Source organism: Ursus maritimus, unplaced genomic scaffold, assembly GCF_017311325.1.
Source record: "Ursus maritimus isolate PB19 unplaced genomic scaffold, ASM1731132v1 scaffold_2, whole genome shotgun sequence".
Taxonomy (NCBI): domain Eukaryota; kingdom Metazoa; phylum Chordata; class Mammalia; order Carnivora; family Ursidae; genus Ursus; species Ursus maritimus.
Window position 1 is genome coordinate 8,881,972 of NW_024424452.1, and position 19,472 is coordinate 8,901,443.

General features: G+C 53.0%; 1 protein-coding gene across 5 annotated transcripts in view; it reads right to left on the bottom strand.

Annotated features, from left to right (window-relative positions):
- DTX2 (deltex E3 ubiquitin ligase 2) overlaps positions 1-19,013 on the bottom strand; it is a 35,588-nt gene extending 16,575 nt beyond the window's left edge. For 2 of the 5 annotated variants that reach the window (XM_008698534.2, XM_008698529.2), the window contains exons 1-4: positions 18,867-19,013; positions 17,545-17,709; positions 6,425-6,781; positions 3,655-4,291 (exon numbers count right to left, since the gene is read on the bottom strand). In XM_008698534.2, coding sequence (XP_008696756.1) covers positions 3,655-4,291; positions 6,425-6,692 — 905 coding nt within the window. In that variant the 5' untranslated portion in view covers positions 6,693-6,781; positions 17,545-17,709; positions 18,867-19,013. Of the gene's footprint in view, positions 1-3,654; positions 4,292-6,424; positions 6,782-8,668; positions 8,729-8,900; positions 9,653-17,544; positions 17,710-18,866 lie in introns of those variants that run through there. The other 3 variants (XM_008698530.2, XM_008698531.2, XM_008698532.2) reach the window with 3 other exon arrangements.
- Between the last annotated feature and the right edge of the window lie 459 nt (positions 19,014-19,472).

The window sequence follows — 19,472 nt, forward strand, 5'->3', positions numbered from 1 at the left end:
AGGAACTGTGACTAAGTTCTGTGGGTCTCTCACTATTGCCACTTCCCCTATCACTCATCCCAGTTCCTCCCCCAGATGTTTCTCTGCGGTGATGAGAGCAGTAAAAGGTTCCCAAGATGGGGACTCTCAAGGTGAACAGAACCTTGGAGGTCATGAATCCCCCTCCACCATCCTCCAATAGACGAGAAGGGCAGAATGTTCCCTAACATGGGCACTATTTGCCCCATAGAGTGCCCTTCCCTGAGAATTCCTTCCAGTCACGGCCTCCCCTGTCCGTGGGTTTACTTACTAGGCCCAAGCTGGCTTTCTTGTCTGGGACTATCTCCAGGAGCTTCCAAATGGAGCTCAGAACATGAGACGTGAGGACTTCCAGTGTTCTGCAAAGGCTGGATGTGACACTCCCGTGCAAGGGGCAGAGATGGGAGGCTGGAGCAAGGAAACGCAAAGCCTCCCACCAGCTCCCCACAGGCCAGTGAGCCAGCACCAACGAACAAGCCCTGACAGCAGGTGCCGTACAAGGAGCACTAGATGTGGGGTCTGGAGCCACTCCCTTCCAGCACCACCTCTGGCTTCATGCTGTGTGCCCTCAGCCAGGTTGAGTCCCCTTTCTGAGCTTTAATTTCTCTATCTATAAGAGGCAAATAATTCCAAAAGGCCCTCAGGGTGGTTGTGAGGTTTAATCTGCAGCCCAATACAAATGTCCAGTGTCACCCTATTCTCAGAGGAGCCAAGGGGATATAAAGGAAAGCTGAAGGGCCGCCAGGCACCTTCCCGCAGGGCCCCCACGGAAATCCCGAAAACCACAATATTAGAGCAAAAAGAAACTTCAGACTTCCCAGCCCAACTCCTTAATCTTAGGAGAGGGGGAAGAGAGACATGGGAAGGGAACAGAGCTGACCCGAGGGCCTACAGCCAGTGAGGAGGAAACCGCATCCCGTCTCCCCCGGCCACCCGGGACCTGGGACTGGAGCATGCAAGCCAGGCGGACAGCATGCAAGCCAGGCGGAGTGCTTTTAGAGGCCGGGAGAATAGCAGCAGCGAGAATGGAGCAGATGGAAGCAAACTGGGAGAGCCATGTCCGAGGGCCACTCAGGCCAGGGTCAAGCTGCCCCGAAGCCCAGCCACACCAAAGCTGCAACACAAGGCAGGTCACGATCACCACCTCAAGTCATCAAAACGTGAAGCCACCACACCCTCTACTAAAGAAGACAAGAGTGTGCATGACACACTTTGGAAAGTTTCTGTCCAACATCATTAAAACACAAGTTTTGGTGCTTAAAGGGATAAAGTTCAGCTACCAGGAAATTTTCTTAAACCCGGCAGCTCAGCGCGTTACTGCCTACTCAGAAAGGCTCCCGGGGCACAAGGAAGTCCGACAGCCAAGGTTTTACCCAGGTTGAGCAAGAAGCGATCTGAAACCACACGGGTTCCAAAATAAAAACCACATGGGTTCCACAAATTGTGATTTCGCTCACTCGAATGTTCTTCCCAGTGGCTACCAGTAAATACGTCTGGTTCCCAGGCTTCCCCAGCCCATGGTGCCACCAGCCCTGCTGCCCTCTGGGAAATTTCCACCTAACGCAGTTGACATACATTCAGCTTGGAGAACTGTACCATGGCCCCTAGGGAGACCAAGGTGTCACGTGTTTTTGATTCGCCTGGCTCTGCTGGGTCAAGAGGCCAGGTATTCATTGAGCCCCCCTCTGGCTTAACTGAAGAGGCCCGCCCTACAAACATGGGGAAACCCTGTTTTTCAAAACAGGGAGGGATAGGCCTCTCCCAGCTCCTGAAGAGCTGGAGGAGATAAAGATAACACCCACCTCACGAGGCAGGCCCCTTTGAGGCGGTTTCAACTAACAGAGCCAGTTGGCCTGGTTCCCCGCCTGGCTTACAACCAAGGCAAGCAGGGCAAGTAACAACACGCATGGCCCAGAAGCAGAGGTAAGACCGTCTGGCCCAGACACCTTCCCTTCTGTAACTCACCTGGCCTGTACCAGGAGGGCCCACTCTGGCAGTCCCTTGGGCCCTCAGGCTGGGGAGGGGGGACGCCAGAGAAGTATCAGGGGAGACCAATGGGAGCCCCATACCAGGAGAAAGCAACAAAGCCCATTAATTAAGTCACCTGGCTTGATCCCAGAATCCCAGCTCTAGAACTATCTAGAAATGTGCCTCAAAATAATTCTGTAAGAACTTAAGAAGCCCCAGGAGGCTCAGCAAAACTGACCTAGAAGAAGCCCTAGCCCTGCTGATAACCATTCTGGGCTGGCAGACAGCATACGTTTCTCTGAAAGATTCTGACCCACATCCTGGAGGGGGCCTCACAGAACACTGGGTGGGGCAGGGACAGCACAGAGCCCCGCTTGCTAATGCCTATGTGAAAATCCAGGGAGAAGGCCAAGGGAAAGCTCCTGTCACCCCACCCAGAAAGACCTCTGGTCCACATGCCCCCGGTCCCTGAAGGAGAAGATGCCCAGGAAGATGCCCTGACCCACCCCCTCCTGCCTACGGACTCCTCCACACTCATCCCTCAGGACGTCTCTGTCTCCCCCTCACTCCGCCTTTAACAGAGCTTCACGATCTCTGTGTGGCCCTCACGGCCTCCTTTGGGGCCTGGGCTGAATTCCAGCTCTGCCCCTTGCTGGCTGTCCTGCCAACCTCAGTGTGCTCACCCGTAAGCTGAGACACCACCACCATTACGAGGATTACTGAAATCACTCGCTCACGCCGCCCTGCGTGTGCGCGCTGTGTGCACTCAGTGAAAGGCAGTCGTCGCCGTGCCTTATAGAAGCTGCAGGGTCCTCTGAAACCCAGCTTTAAAACACACTCGAGGCCGACGTCAGTCCAATCCAATAGGGGAGGCAGGGCGGCCACAGGCCCGTGTGCAGATGCCGGTCACCCTCTCAGAAACCAGCCCCCATCCCGGCTAACGTTCAGAAGTCTCTGAATGTTCTCCAAGCCCAACGCCTTCAATAACGTGCCCTAACAAGGCCCCTCGTCAGCGACGCGTCTCCCGGCACCCCAGGAACACCCCCCCACTGGCCACTCCAGGGCTCCCCTGACTGTTCGGTGCCTTCCAGTCCAGGTGGGGCCCACTTCACCATCCTCCTCCAGGCGCAGAGCCCAGACACTGGGCCGACTGTACCAGCGCGGAAGCCACCTGCTGCCACCCACCACACACGCAGCATTTTGCTCTCTCCTCAACCGTTAAGCGCCAAAACTGGGCTCACGGCCTTCGCCTGGCCGAGTGGGAGGGGACTGAACCTTCCACGTCTGTGGCTTCGGTGCCCAGCACAGAGGAGTCGATGAAATGCCCTCAGGTACCCAGCTGAGCCATGTGACACGCAGGCGCAGCTCGGAGGCCTTTACCTGCCCTACAGAGAGCCCGACTCTCCCACGCGAAGGAAGGCACTGCTGCTTCTAACCCACGAGGCCACCACCAGCACCCAGCTACAGGACGTCAGGCAGGCTCCGGGCAAGGCAAGGCTGTGGAGGGCCGGCACCTGGGCACCACGTGCCACAGCAGCGACAACCAAGGCGGCAGGGCCCAGGCCTGCAGGTGTTCGGGCGCGTCTCCCCAGCTAGATAAAAGCAGAAACCCGAGCCTGCCGACGCGGCGCGCAGGTACACGAACCGACCCTCAAAAACACGAGATACCTGGCTCCACTGGCAGTGGACAATCCTGGGGGCTGGTGCTGCGGTCCCAGGTGGGAGAGGCTGGAGCGGTAGAGGGGCTGGCTCCCCAGGGAGGGTGGCGCCCCACCCCAGGGGTTGGTGGTGTTCAGCCTGGGTGCAGACCTAGCCCCAGAGAGCGAGGGCTTGTTGTACGGGGCAAAGGCCTGGTGGGCCCCAAAGACAATGGCGGTCCTGTGGGGGGGCTGGGGGACAGGGTATGCGGGGAGGTTGGTCATGGAGTGGCGGTAGCGGCCTGACACCGGGCCAGTCCCACCGCCATTGAGGCACTGATGGCAAGAGCAGGCGACTCCCGTGTGGCCTGGTGGAGCAATGATGGTGGTCACCGGGTACGGGGGTCCTGCTTGGCGCCGCACGCTGCGGCAGAAGCTCGAAGTCTTGTTGGTCTGCGTGTGGGTGGCGTAGTTGACGGTATAGTTGTACCCCAGGGGAGCCAAGTCCACGAGCTGGTTGCCCCTGGCCACGTGCTGCTCCAGGAAGTCACAGACACTGGCTTCATAAGCCGTCCAGGAGCCGTCGTCACTCAGCCACTCCCAGACGATGCCCCGGCCGGGGGCTGATTGCTGGGGGAACAGGTGCCTCCGCACAGCCCGCATGGTGCCTGTTCGAAAAGGAAGACACATAAATGGTCAATCTGCCAGCCCCCCGAAACAGAAGGAGTTTAAAAATTCTCTTTCTACAACCAAAATAAACCAACACAGTCACAGTGTGTATAGGGTCATGCTGCTATTTGACCTTAGGACTGGCACCGGTTATGCTTTCCAAATTTTGGGTAGGAAGGGCAGAAAGCTCCCTCTAGGTAAAGAAACTGGGGTGGAGGGGTTGCCTGGGTGGCTCAGTCAATTGAGCATCTGCCTTCAACTCGGGTCATGATCTCAGGGTCCTGGGATCGAGTCCCAAGTTGGGCTCCCTGCTTAGCCGGGAGCCTGCTTCTCCCTCTCCCTCTACCCCTCCCCCTGCTTATGCTCAAATGCTCTCTCTCAAATAAATAAATAAAATCTAAAAAACAGAAGAAGAAAAGAACAAAAGAAAGAAAGAGAGAGAAAGAAAAAGAGAAAGAAAGACAAAGAAAAAGAAAGAAAAGAAAGAAAGAAACTGGGCCCACAGGGATCTAGTGACAGACGGGGCCCTGTGCTTCTTGGTAAGAGTGGGGGATGCTGAGAACTTAGGTCAAAGAACAGCTGTGGCTCAGACTCCAGGCTTTTTCAAAATATTTCTAGTGATGAAAAATAACGTAGCCCCACTTAAAAAAAATGAAAAAAATAAAGAAAATTAAACCATCCATAATCCAACAATCAAGACCAACCATACATTGCCATGCATTTCCTCCCATCTGGTCTCCTACGCACGTACACTTAGGGAGCGGACGATCACACTGAAAACTTTTTGGGCTATTAGGGAGTATTTCTTATGTTTCTAAAACTTAATAAAACTCATTATTCATGGTTACATAAGTCCCTTACATGGATGTACCATTCCCTGTGACTTCTCAAGTAACAACTACTGGGAAACACCCTGTGGTTAGCTTATATTCTTAATAAACCGAACCTGAAGATTACAGAGAAAAAAGAAGAAAATGAATTTGGACCATGTTCCCAATAGCACTTGCCAAAAGATGATCACCACAATTCGCTTCTACTGGTCTCCTGACCTTCACCCTTGCCTCCGTGGCAGCCAGAGGGCTACTACTCTTCACCTCCAAATCAGATTACAGCACTCCCCTGCCCAAAAATTCCACCACTCCCCCTTTCAGAATAAAAGCCAAAGTTCCTTCAAGAGACAGCCTGCCCCTGCCTTGGGTCTGTCTTCGTTCCTTCCTGGTAACCTGGCCACCTGAGTTCAAACTTTCATCTCTCCCAATACTTCACAGTTCCATTCCCTGATTAACACTCACTGTGACCTAACACGATACACAATTTCCACGTTATGTATCTTGTGTGCTCCCTTGCTCACTGGACTGCAAACATCAGAAAGGCAGGGACTTCCCTCTGTATCCAACTGATTGGAAGCCTTAGCCCTCACACACTCGAGGACCCTGCCGTAGGGACCAGAGCAGCATTTCTCAGTCCCAGCCCCGTGATATCCTGGGCCAAGCATTCTTTGGCACAGGGCTAGACTGTGCGTTTTTACAGCACCCCTGGCCTCTACCGACCAGAAGCCAGTGGCTCCCTGCCCCACATCTGTGACCATCAAAAATGTCTCCGAACACTGTCAAATGTCCTGGGGCGGAAAATCCCCTCTAATTGAGAACCCCTGGGTTAGAGGGACAGGGCACACAGCTCTAGGAGGAAGTTGGTGGTTCCATTCTCAGTAATACTGATCAAAACATATAAAAACCCACACATGAGCACATGGGGGAGTGCAGTAACCTGTGTAACCAGGTCACATACACATGTGCAGCGGAGGCAGGACTCATCACCAGGCCCCGGTTACTAGCATCACACGCTACCTCCGTGCCGGCCTGTCTGCAAGACCCTCCAATCTCTGCAGGTGGACACAGGCATTTTGGGTTTGGGAAACAAGGGGGAAGGCGCTGAGAGGGCCCCTGCGCTGTGCTCTCAAGGTACTCCTGACCACTGAGCGGCACATCTCATACTGTGGTACCCGTACCACTCACAGCACCTGCCTCCCAACTGAACGTGTTTCAGGAACAGGACGAAGCTCTGAGAGTCTCTCCTATATATGACCCCAACACGGGCGCTCCAACACATACTAGAGGCAGGAAGTGTCTTACCAGTGTCCTGGCGGAACTGGGTCCAGCTGGGGAGGTCAATGATGTAAGGGGCCAGCGAGGGGTCAGCTTGGCCTAAGGGGATGCTGTGGGCCAGACTCCCCAGCCCAAAGCGCTGGCCTTTCTGCTGGGCGAACTGCTGCTCGATGTAGCTGCAGACGGCGGCACTGTAGGGGTGCCAGGTGCCCAGCCCGTCCTGCCACTCCCACACAGCCACTGCCACGGGGCTGGCGTACGCCTGAGCCAGGGAAGGGCCTGGGGCCATGGCCATCTTCCCCCGAACTCCCTCTGCTTTCCCAAATGGTTTCAGACCACTCTGGGCTGGAGTCTCAGGGTCATTGCCCAGTGCTTCCAGAAGACCTGTGAATAGGACAAACAGTTACCAATCACGTCCCCCAGAGTCGGCCTCAGTGCGGGGGCAAAAAAACTCTACTTTTCCACAATCACTTTTCCCCCTAATACCTTAAGAGCGTTGTGAGTCAAGTATCTGATCCTGTCTCTTTGCTCAGGCAGCCAGAGGAAGAACTCAGTCAGACATGCATCCTACCTGCCTCTGCAAATGCTCGCGGAGATTCAGTGGCGTGAATTCTGTGTGCTAATCACCAGGCCAGTTTCTTTTTACTAACCATTTCCCTCTGCCCTAACTATTGAGTGTATCCTCTTAGCCTGTGTTTTCATGAGTAAGCCCAAATCCCTCGTGCACTGAGGCCGTGGTGACCCCTCACTTACACTGTGTGGTGGAGACTCTGTTTCCAAAGCGGGTTTGGAGTTGTTTGTGAGACACGTGCTATTCGACAGATGGGAAAAACCTGCGTCTCAGAAAGGACTGGAGAGGGGGATGGCTCAAGGACACCCAGAGGGTCAACGGCAGAGCTTGGACGCAAAGCACGGTTCTAGCTCCGCCAAGGTCTCCAGGCTGCCCCAGGAGGCATCATTAGCCACAAAGGGTACCCTAGAGAAACACTAAAATCTCATAGATGCTGAAGCCCGGCCTCTCTGCACCCCAGGCTGGGCCTCGCTGACCACCGGCCAGGCCCAGAAAGTTTGCATCCATCTTCTGAGACGCTCCTCTCCTGGCCACCCCATCCCATCCTCTTCCCTTGTCAACTCTACTCAGCCTGGAGGCCCAGGCTGCGTGGTTCAGGGAGGCTTTGCCTGGCCACCCATCATGTGAGCTGCTTGCGGCACCAACCAGCACTCTGATGCCTACAGACACGTATGGATAGAATGACGTTCCAGATCTTACTGCCCCTAGGACAGCAGCAAGCCGGGGAATCGGCCTCGTCTGCAGTTGTATCACCAGCCCCGGAAGAGGCCTTGTCATGTCCTAAGTGTTATATACACATCAGTTCAAAACACAGCTGAACAGGAAGTAGCCTACAGCTGTTTGAAGATGAGCACCACACCCTGAAGCAATGCACCGTGCCAGGCCTCCAGAGTACCGGAGGAACAGGACCAATTTAGTGACAAATGCCACACACACTTGTCTCACGTACGCCTAACAGACTGACAAGGAGGTACTTCCACTTTGTGACAAGGCTCAAAAGAGGTCAAGGTCTTACTGAAAGGGGGCGCCTGGGTGGCACAACGGTTAAGCGTCTGCCTTCGGCTCAGGGCGTGATCCTGGCGTTATGGGATCGAGCCCTACATCAGGTTCTTCCGCTATGAGCCTGCTTCTTCCTCTCCCACTCCCCCTGCTTGTGTTCCCTCTCTCGCTGGCTGTCTCTATCTCTGTCGAATAAATAAATAAAATCTTTAAAAAAAAAAAAAAGGTCTTACTGAAGGACACACAGATACTGCTATGTGACAGGATCAACCCAGCTCTAATGCCCATTTCCTGGACAGGAAAGCTCAGCCCGACTCTACCTCGGGCTCCACTTACAGGCCCCGGTGAGAAAGGGAGGAGAGAGGAGACTCCATCCCAAGTCCTGAGCACCCTCAACTGTTAGAGCACGCACCCCACCCCAGGGCCCAGGGTTCCCAGTCACACCACCTGCTCTGATTCCTGCACAAACCCTTCACGTACAAACACTGAATCGTCTCCCCATTTTGCAGATGAGGAAACCGAGCACCAGGGAGTGGCTGGGACTTGCTTACACAACTCGTAATAAGGCTGGGACCCTGGGCTTTCGCTGCTGTCCCTGAGACAGGACTGCACCACCAAGGTTTCAAGAAGGCCCAAGACCCCTGCCCCACGAGGAAGGCAGATCTGGAGCAGCGCGTGAAAACGAACAGGCACAGGCTTACTCTACTTGCTGTATCATCTTGCCGAAGGTACCGAAGCTCTCCAAGTTTGCTTTCTCCCACCTGAAAATGGTGATGCCAACATCTGTTCTCAGTGCTTTTCACTGGCGTTCCGACAACTCTGTACAGAGTACCCAGCACAGCGCCAGGCACACAACAGACAGCCGGCACACCTGTCCTCCCTCCCTTTCCCTGCACCCCACCCCCGCTGCCACCCCAGGACCTCCGTCCCCACCCTTCAAGTCCGGGGGAGGAGCGGTGGCTCAGGGCGGCGCTGAGCTGCACAGCCTGAGAACGCGGGCGACGGATGAGTCAGGCCTGCGAGAAGTCCGAGCACACCTGCGGGTGCCAGGGCTGCCAGGGAACCGCCGACTGCTCCAACGAAAGCACACAGCCCGCTCTGCAGGCGCAGACCTGGGATGCCCTTGGGCTGGCTGGTTTATTAGCTCAGTGACTGCAATTAGAAGTCTCTGTAACCACATCCAGGTACAAATCACAGGACTGGTTTCAGAGCCAATTAATCCTGAGCCCGGACTTTCCTCCTGGCAGGCATCACTCATCTCTCAAGCAGCGGGGGCCTCCCGTATATCAGCACACGTGGTATGTTCCAGCATGTCCGCACATCCCCAGATGAACCAACTCGCAGAACTCTGCCAAACAGCCTGAGAGATACGGGCTGGAACTGCAGCTGAGGCTCTTCATAAAAGCACTGGGCCTCCACACACCAAGGGCTCACCCTCAGCCAGGCACTGTTGGGGTACTGGAGACCCAGAGAGGAAGGCTACATGGCACACGGTCACTGTCCCCCGTCATACCACGGCCTCCTCCTTAGGTCCAGCCACGACCAATTCTAGCAAGTGCCAGAACATTCAAAGCCAATGCTTACCGCCTCCTACCTGTTGATCCTGCTGCTACATGTGTCCAGACTTCAGTCCTCTCTCCACCAAAGAACCCAAGCGACCGTGCCCATCTTTCCAGACTCAGCCGCAACACCCCCTTCTCCTGAGCCCTCCGACCCGCACCCTCACCAGAAAAGCGCTGGCTCCAACCCCCTGGGCGTCTTCCAAGCCTGTTGCACATACCCGAATGCGAACGACCGCATTTATTGGTTTCAGTGTCTGTCTCCCCACTGGAACAGGAACTCCCTGAAGGCAGAGCTGGGGCTGACCCAAAGCTGGGGCTTCAGCTCTTTGGATGCCTAATATCCCAGGGGGTCTGAAACACCAGCGGACAAAAGGGAGGAGAACCTCCTGCTCCTGGGACCTGGGGCACATTTGAAGCGGGGCCCAGAAACGCCCACTGGCGTTCCACTTGAACACAGCGATTACAGACGCACCAGGGCCGTGTCAAGGCGCCCACTCTCTGCAGCCATCGTGAAGCTGTAGTTCAAACCCTAATTTGTTTCGGCTCTTAATGACAGGGGCTACTGAGGGTGCTCTTAATTATGAAAATAATCATTACTATAATTGGCCACGGGAAAAAAGCCTCAATCTGGAACTAAGCACCTCCAATAAGGGAATTCTTAGAGAACTTACAGTATATCCTGATGATGGAATACGAGTCTTGAAAGATGTTTACAAAAGGCTTATGGACCTATGATGACGCTCATGACAAATATGAAATCCAGGATTCGGAACAGCACCCGCTCTGCTGTTAGGCAGGAGGGAGTGTCGTTTACTGAGCACCTACTTGGGGCGCTCTGGTCCTCCAGGATCTCTCAACCCTCAAGTGCCGCTGAAGGTAGGGCTTGTCGCCCACTTTATAGGTGAGAGAACTGAGGCCAAAAGAAATTAAGAACTGGGGCACCTGGCTGGTTCAGTTGGAAGAGCGTGAGACTCCTGATCTTGGGGTTGTGAGTTCAAGCCCCATGCTGGGTGTGGAGATTACTAAAAATAAATAAACTTAAAAAAAAAAAAGGGGGGGGAGGCTAAGGGGCACCTGGATGGCTCAGTAGGTTAAGCGTCCACCTTTGGACACACAGCAGACAGCCTCAGGATGGAGCCCTGCACTGGGCTCCCTGCTTAGTGGGGAGCCTGCTTCTGCCTCTCCCGTTGCTGCTCCCCCTGCTTGTGCTCTCACACTGTCTCTCTCAAATAAATAAATAAATAAATAAATAAAATCTTTAAAAAATTAAATAAAAAATTTAAAAAGGCTGGAAGGAAGGGGAAAAAAGGCTGCAAGGAACAACTCTGAAATGTTAACAGGAGTGATGGAATGATGGTTTTGTTTTGCTGTGTTTACCTCTTTCTGTAGCTGATGTTCCACAGTGGTCATATTACTTCTTAGGATGAGCCCAAAGTTCCTTTTCAGAAAATATCAACAATATCAACAACAAAAGAAATACCTTCTTGCTTTCCTTGGCATCCTCTTGCCGGATTTACCTGCAAATCCTGTCCACAGCGCTGCGCGGTGAGAAACAGAGGATTGCTGCTGTCCTACCAGGGAGGTGTTTTCGCACAACAGAAAAAAGTTACATGTGTCCCAGAGTCTTTCTATCAGCAGAGGATTTAGAAGAGCTTCAGAACAAGATCTGAGCTGGCACAAGAATCTGAGTGAAAATCATCTTAAGTGTGGGCCTCCGGGTGCAGAAACCACACAAGTGGATCCCACGACGGCTGCAGCCTCTGGAAAGAGGGCCCCGAGTGTGGTTTTTCAGGCAGTGCTCACATGGAGTGATCGTCACCTTGCCAACATGCGAGGACCCCGTTTCATCCCTCCAAAGCCCACCGAAGTATGTACCGGCTTCATGCATGCCGGGGCTCAGCAGTTCACCCTCTCGTCCACACTGGGACAGTGGCTGGCTCCCACCCTCCACTGTCCTGGGAGGAGATGGACATAACGGTCAGAAGCCCCCTCGGCTCTCTCACTCTCTCTCTCTCTCTCTCACACACACACACACACACACACACACACACACACAGTGGGCAAGGGCAAGTGCACTCCACCCTGGGTGACTTTGGGACAATCACCCTCCCTTCTGTAGGCTCCACCACTCAGGTGGTTGGACGGGTTTCCGGCCTCTGATGAGCACCGGAACCTATTTGCAAATGCTCACTGATACGTAAAATGCAGGAACGTGGGCTGCTGTTTTTGACACAGAAATGGCCTCCATGCCTACTTCTTCAGAGGCCCAGGATGCTGTTCTGCAGAACGGAAGAGTTCTGACGAGCATGGACGGGAACCCAGCGAGCCCAGGCCTATTTCCTAAGCCGCCTCTCCTCCGGGGCCTTTCCGAGAAGGTCGGCTTGAAACTCCACACCCCGCAGCTGACAAGAGGAGCATGACCTTCCAAGACCTCGGGACAGCGCAACCAGCCACCCGGGCCCTGGCAGGAAGCCTTCCCACAGACCCGGGAAAGGCCAATCCTGCACAAACACGGCAAAGAAATGTTCTACCTGACTAGAAATGTTGTTTTTAATGCAAATTTAAAACATTGGAACACTGCTTTTTGCCTATCAAAATAGTTTTAAAAAAATAAACAACAAAACAAAGCTTAATTTCAATACTTGGTGCTGGCAGGAGTACATAGAGTCCTCCTACCCGGAAGGATAAACCCTTTCCAGAGAAGTGTGGTAGTATGTACGGAGTGCTTTAGAAATGTTTTACTTGCTTTGACCCAATAATCTATCTAAGGAGCTTACAGAAAACCTCTGACATAAAGATATTTGCCATAGCACTATTTTGACCAGGTAAGAGAAGCACAGAGGGAACTCAACGGAAACCTACCCAAGTGTTCACACCGGCGCCTTTCGACTAGAGAAACCATAGGAGGCCTCTGGTTCAACTTTCTTACCTACCTGAACTGCTCACATTTTCTAAAGTGAGAAAGTATTACTTCCGTTATCAGCAACACATCTCTTTAAAATGCCCAGCACTCTTAAAAGACCATAAATATAAACCAAACAACCACCACCACCACCACGACTTAGCATCATTACTTGAAATGGCTGCTAACTACCCCAGTGTGGTTTCGCAGACAACAAACCTCCTCAAAGTACCAGGCACCTCTTTGCCAAGACACATCCCCAGCTCTGAGTTCCAAGAAAAGGCATGAAACAGACCATCCACGCGCCTGAACTACCGAAATAGGCAGACACTGCAAGATGGGGCTTTTGTCTCTAAAACAGACTGCTCAAGCCGGTGCCACCCAGAACTTACCAGGCTTCTGAGAGATGGAAGGACACTAATACATGATCTGTCCCTTACACACCAGGCTGCTGGAAGGGAAGGGACCACCCCTGGTGGGTGCCTGCCTGATCCCTCCAGGGGTAGGTCAGAGCAGAACCTTCCAAATAGGGCTCAGGGTGGGGAGGGGCATCCAGGTGGCTCGGTGGGTTGAGCGTCCAACTCTTGATTTCAGCTCAGGTCATGATCTCAGGGTTGTGACATCGTGCCCCACCTGAGGCTCTGTGCTGCGCTGGCGCGCTCTCTCTCTCTCTCACTAAATAAATAGCCAGCCACAGGGTAGCCAGGGGGCAGGCCCTAGCCACCTTCGATTCCCTGTAGGCAACCTGCTCCACCAGCACCGAGAACTACTATGCTGCCTGTTCTCTGCCAGGAGCAACGTGACCACTGGCAGCTAGTCAGGACAGAGCCCTGGTCCCCAGGCCTCCCCAGGGGTTCAAAATGGGGGAGCCGTGGAAGCAGTGACAGGAGTTATAGCGATGGCCACCAACCAAGAGCTTACAAGGCACCACGCACTGAGTACCTTACACGGGTGCTTGTTCAAGCCTCACTGTCCCGGACACGGGTCTTTGCTTGACTTTACAGATGAGGACAGGAAGCAAAAGAAGATAAGCAACCTGCCCAAGAATCCACAGGTCTAAGGAAACCCAAATCTGTTTCCAGAGTCCACCGAGACAGAAGGGGTATGCTGATGCTGGACGCATCGGCCTGTGGGATAGGTTTTTCCTGGCCAACACAGTTTTCAGGGGTTTTTTTGGTTTTTGTGTTTTTTTTTTTCAACTGAACTGTTGTTTAAAAATTGGAATATTCGCCATTAAAAAAAAGAAATCCAGATTTCTGCCTTCTGGAAAGCAGAAAAATTGGCAACATTTGCAGCGCTGACCTAGATTCATTACCCACCCGGCAACAACTAGTTGAACCACTGTGGTGGCCAGGACACACTCGTCCGATTACCACAGTTACCACGACCCCCCACGGCAGGAGTCGGCAAACTTTTCCTCTAAGGGGCCAAAAGAGTCCATATTTTAGGCTTTGCAGAACACAGGGCAACTCTGCCACGATAGTGTGGCAACGGCCACAGACGACGTGCAAACTAACTGGAGTGGTCAGTCTACCGCTCCCCCAACACCTATCACCGCGCGCCCACAGTCCTGGAAATGCTTCTCTGAATCCATTTCTCTGTCAAAAAGTAGGAAAGTGCCTCTGGCCCCTGCAGACGCGTCTCTCCCCAGCACCTGAGGAGGAGCTGCAGCTCGAGGCTCTCTCCCCTGTGACAACTTTCCTACACCCACTGCCAACAACCAACGTGCACGTAACGTCTGAGTGCCATTGTCTACCTGGCCCTCCACTAGGGCATAGGCTCCGTAAAGGCAAGGACTAAGGTCAGGAAAAGAGGTTTTATTTTTTTATTTTTATTTTTTTAAAGATTTTATTTTATTTTATTTATTTGACAGAGAGAGAGAGACAGACAGCCAGCCAGAGAGGGAACACAAGCAGGGGGAGGGGCAGAGGGAGAAGCAGGCTCCCAGCAGAGCAGGGAGCCCTATGCGGGGCTCGATCCCAGAACCCTGGGATCAGGCCCTGAGCCGAAGGCAGACGCTTAACGACTGCGCCACCCAGGCGCCCCAGGAAAAGATGTTTTAAACAAGACACACAACACTGACTACAAAAAAAACAAAACACTGACTACAAAAAAAAAAAACCCCAACAAACAAAATTTCACTATGTTAAAATTAAGAACGGTTCAACAAAAGAAGTCTTAAAGTAGAAAGATACAAGCTGTAAGAAAATATTCACAACACGGGGCGCCTGGGTGGCACAGCGGTTAAGCGCCTGCCTTCGGCTCAGGGCGTGATCCCGGCGTTATGGGATGGAGCCCCACATCAGGCTTCTCCACAGGAGCCTGCTTCTTCCTCTCCCACTCCCCCTGCTTGTGTTCCCTCTCTCGCTGGCTGTTTCTATCTCTGTCAAATAAATAAATAAAATCTTTAAAAAAAAAAAAAAAGAAAAAGAAAATATTCACAACACGAACAAAAGGATCAAAATCAAGAATCTATAAAGAACTCTTACAATCCGTAAATAATAAAACGTTGGCAAAAATCATGAACAAATATTTCACAGGAAACACAGACGCCAATGAGCTTATTTTTATCCAACATCAGGGCTCAGGAACACAAATCACAATCCCAACGATCCCACATTAAATCCATTCAATCGGCAAAAATAAAGTCTGCCTATAGTGAGCGATGGCAAGAATGTGGAGCAACTGAGTCCCATATGCTGGTGCAACCACCTCAGAAAACTGCAGCTATGAAAGCAGCGCGTTTATTTACCCTATAGGCCAGCAAAACACCACCCCTAAGTTCATACCCAAGAAAGCCTCCTGCACATGGACTACAGGTGTGTGTGGAAACGGCCAGAGCAGCACATCTGCGACAGCAGAAATCTGGAAACAACTAAGTGCCCATCAGCGCAAGATGAGACGCGTGAACTGTGGTGTGTTCACGCCAGACTATTCAACAGTGAAAACAAACGAACTAGGTGACGTGCAATAACATGGCAAAATCTTAGCAATATTTTTTTACTTTCCTTAGAAACACATAGGTACAATGAAACTACATAAACACGAAAGCGAGGGGATAATGGTTATCTCAGGATGGGAAGAAAGATCAAACCATTACACGTACACTTTCAAGATTTTGTTTTGGGTGATTGGAATGCAGTTAAACACATCTCGGCCCAAGCACCAAGCACTAGCCCTGGCACATGGTTTCTGTGGGGCCCATGGCTCCATTCCTGTTGGCCTCTTTGGCACCTTTCATATGTCGGAAGCCAGACTCACCTTCCTTCCTAATTCTGCTCCCCCCCTCCCCCCTCCCCCGGGGGATTCCCTGGCCCCAGGCAGTTAGGAGAAAAACCTGGGTTTCTAGCTCCTCACCACCTTTCCCCCACAGCCCCACAGCTGCCTTGGCTTGCTTTCTCTTCCCTCCTCACCTCCTCAGCCCCTGCTGCCAGCATCTGCTTGGGACCTCTGTGCCTCTCACCCTGATAAGTATTCTCTTCCAACTGGCTTCTCCAACTCTGTCTCTCCTGGTCCACCTAAGAGGCAGGTGCAAGATTGAGCCTCCCGAAGTCGACTTCCCGAATACACTTCAAGTTCCTTGGGTTGACACTGAGAGCCCATCACAGTCTGGTCCTTCCCTATCAACAGTATTTGCCCGCACACTTGCCTTTAATACCTTCTTTTTGTTTACGTCTCCCCTTCCCTAACCCATCTCCAACAGTTTAACGACTGCTCCCCCCACAGACATCCAGCTTCCCCACCTCCATGCCTCAGCTCCATGTAGAATCCCACCCACCTGGCCACACATCCTCACCTTACCCATGCTTTCAAGACCCAATTTAAACAGCACCTCCATGATGCCTCAAGGTGCCCAAGTGAAAGAAAATACCCTCTTATCAACTTCCACAGCCCTTGTCTGCCCTTTACAGTTCTCTGCGTCCATTCTATCTCTTCAAGGAGGCTAGGAGCAAACTGAGGGCAACATCTCATGTCTAACTCCACCTCTATCAGAAGCTGGCATGGTGGGGCGCCTGGGTGGCACAGCGGATAAGCGTCTGCCTTCGGCTCAGGGCGTGATCCCGGAGTTCCGGGATCGAGCCCCACATCAGGCTCTTCCGCTATGAGCCTGCTTCTTCCTCTCCCACTCCCCCTGCTTGTGTTCCCTCTCTCGCTGGCTGTCTCTATCAAATGAATAAATAAATAAATAAAATCTTTAAAAAAAAAAAAAAAAGAAGCTGGCATAGTGTAAGGAAACAGTCACAAAGAGCATAATCCAGTCTAATCCATCCCATACTTTAAAGCCAGTGTGCTCGTTTAAAATGCCCTCATGGAATTCTTCTGCTAAACTCCTGCTCCCCAGAGCCTTGGCATGGTCCACAAAACCCTCCACACTCAGCCCTCTGCCTACCTCACCAGACTCCTCTGCCCCACACCCATCCCTTGTTGCTCCAGCCACGTGAGCTACTTACAGTGGCCCAGGTGCACCACGTAACTTTTGGGCTCTGCACATGCCGACTCCTCTGTCCGGCTTCTCCCCTCCTTTTCAAGTCCTACCCCTGCACAACTCACCTTAGTTATCCACTTCCAATAGCTTGCTGACCTTCCCTCCTACTCCTTCCTGGACAAATGGCGGGGGTGGTGGTGGTGGTGGGGTTCTGCTCTGTGATTCCTCCCGCCTCAACACATAGCACACCGACAACGCCTTGCCACTGTCTATGGTCCGACTGTTCCACCAAAGGATGAGCTCCCAGATGACAGAGCTCTTGTTGCTTATCAGGGTGCCCCGCCACTGAGCATGGAGCTTGACACAAAGGCAGCACCCAGTTTTGTTCGTGCAGCAAAAGAAATAAAAATTTCCAGTTCAGATGCAAAAATCATGACTTGTGTCCTTCACCTCATAAAGCATGCCTTAAGTGGAAACCATGGGAAAGCATGCTCTAAGACTGGTTAAACAGGAGAAGCCCTTGGCAAGAAAGCACTTGACTTTATTTGAGACAGTTGGCAATCAACAACCGGCTCCCAAGGCTGACTTTCATCCCGGAGACCTCAAATTCCACCCTCCCCAGTCTCCATCTCCTCTATGGAAAACCAGATCCAGAAGGCAGCAATGAGCAGTCCCTGTGGCTCTTACCTTTTCTCTCTGGAGAGCTGGCACAAACTGTCCCTTCTTGATGGAGACACTAGATCCTCAGGAGGAATGACTTGTTTGAGTTCCCATCTTGATATAAAACGCAAACAATAAAAACTGAGCAAATCGGAAAGCCTTGCTGACTCAGCAACGCAAATTCCAGGGCACCTTTGCCAACAAGGAAAAAGATGATCAGGTTTTAAATTGAGAAACAGCAGTCAGTGAAAACGAATGCACAGATGTTGGGTCTGTGCGCTGCGGCTAGGGACTGGAAACCACCAGATTTATTTTCCAATAGCCCGGGCAGGGCAGAAGGTACAACAGTCTCCCTCTACCCACTCAATAATCAAGGGGATGGTGAAAAAAAACAAACACCTCAGCTCTTTCACGGAAAGGCCTAAACGGACTTCACAAGCCAGTCTGCAGTGTAAGTATCCAGGAAAATTAGCACACCAGAAAGGGTGAAAGTTTGGCCAAGGTCACACAGCGAACGAACAAGAGGCCTAGTTAGAGTTGCCCCGATGGTAAAGCCTGATTTTGACTACCAGTAAGTCCATCTTATAGAACTCTAGGGGAGTTAGGATGGCAGGCAGAAATATTCTGAGTTAATTCTTAACGGTCCAAGCGCCTGTGCACACACTATTTCCATTGTTACTGGCACTTAGGGAAGTGGAACTAGTGTGGAGGAGAGCAGCTGGCTTGAGGGGAGGGGGCGGTGGACGAAAGGACAGCTTCAGAAAACAGCGTCTTCTCAATCCTCTTCCACATACATTATGCACCCCTCAAAAGTAACCCAGGGCCCCAGCAAACAGGAGTTTCCTGGAGCGCGACCCCTCCTTGAAGCGAGGGAAGCAGAGTTAGGGGGCAAACTCTTCCAAAGTACAGCCCCGGGCTCCAGCGAGTCGTCCACCTGAAGGCAGAGCCCAGCAGAATCCACACCCCGAACCACGGAGTCCGGGGGCAATAGCCCCACCGCCTCGTCCCTGTCCTGTGGGAAGGGGTACCCTCCTCGCGACCGCCCCAAACTCCCAGGGTCTGCGCCCCTCCCCCTGCTAGCCCTTCGGCTTCCACCCGGCGTTCACCCTCGCACCCGGTCCTGTCCCAAGCTGCCAGCGTGTCCGATTTCCCCCGCTCCCGCCTCCAGCTGCCCCAGCCCGGCGGCGGGTCCTCCCAATCCCCCCGGACCTCACCCCGGGGCTCTTCCCCGGCCCAGCCCTCCCTCACTCCCACGCCCGCCCCCTTCCGGTCCCAGCTCGGCTCGGTCTCCCCCGCGTCCCCGGGACCCCAGCCCTGGCGACAGGCAGGTGGCCTGCCCGCCCCCTCACCGAGGCCGAGGAAGGCGAGGGGGCAGGCTGAGGGCACCGCCGCACTCGGGCTACGGCTCGGCTTCGGCCTGGGCACTGCTCCGACTGAAGCTCCGACTCTGAGGAGGTAGCCAGAGTGAAACTCGGCGTCGCAGCTTCCTAGCGCTCCGGTGCGCATGCCCAGGACGCGGAGCCTTCTGGGAAATGTAGTTCCGTGGGTTGGGGGCGGGGCGGGACGCAACCCGACACGCGTCTGTTCAGGTGTATCTATTCTTCCTTCTTAGTCTGCTCGCTCTCTGACTTACTTCTTCATTAACTTACTGACTCATTTTAGATCGTCATTACCCGTGCATACGTGGTGCCAGGCCCTGTGCTGGGTACTGGGGATTAAAACGTGAGTCAGAAACTTGGTTTCTCTTCTGGGAGAGCTTCATATCTACTTGGGGAGACAGACACTCAAAAGCGTACTTATAGTACAGTGGGATAAATGTGAGTTTAAGCACAAGAGTTGGAGCACAGAGGGTGTGGTTAATTTGGGGGAGCTGTCAGGGAGACATCACAAAGGGGTCGGGCGCCTGAGTTGGATTTTGAAGCACACACAGGGGTTTGCCAGATGGAGTACAGGGA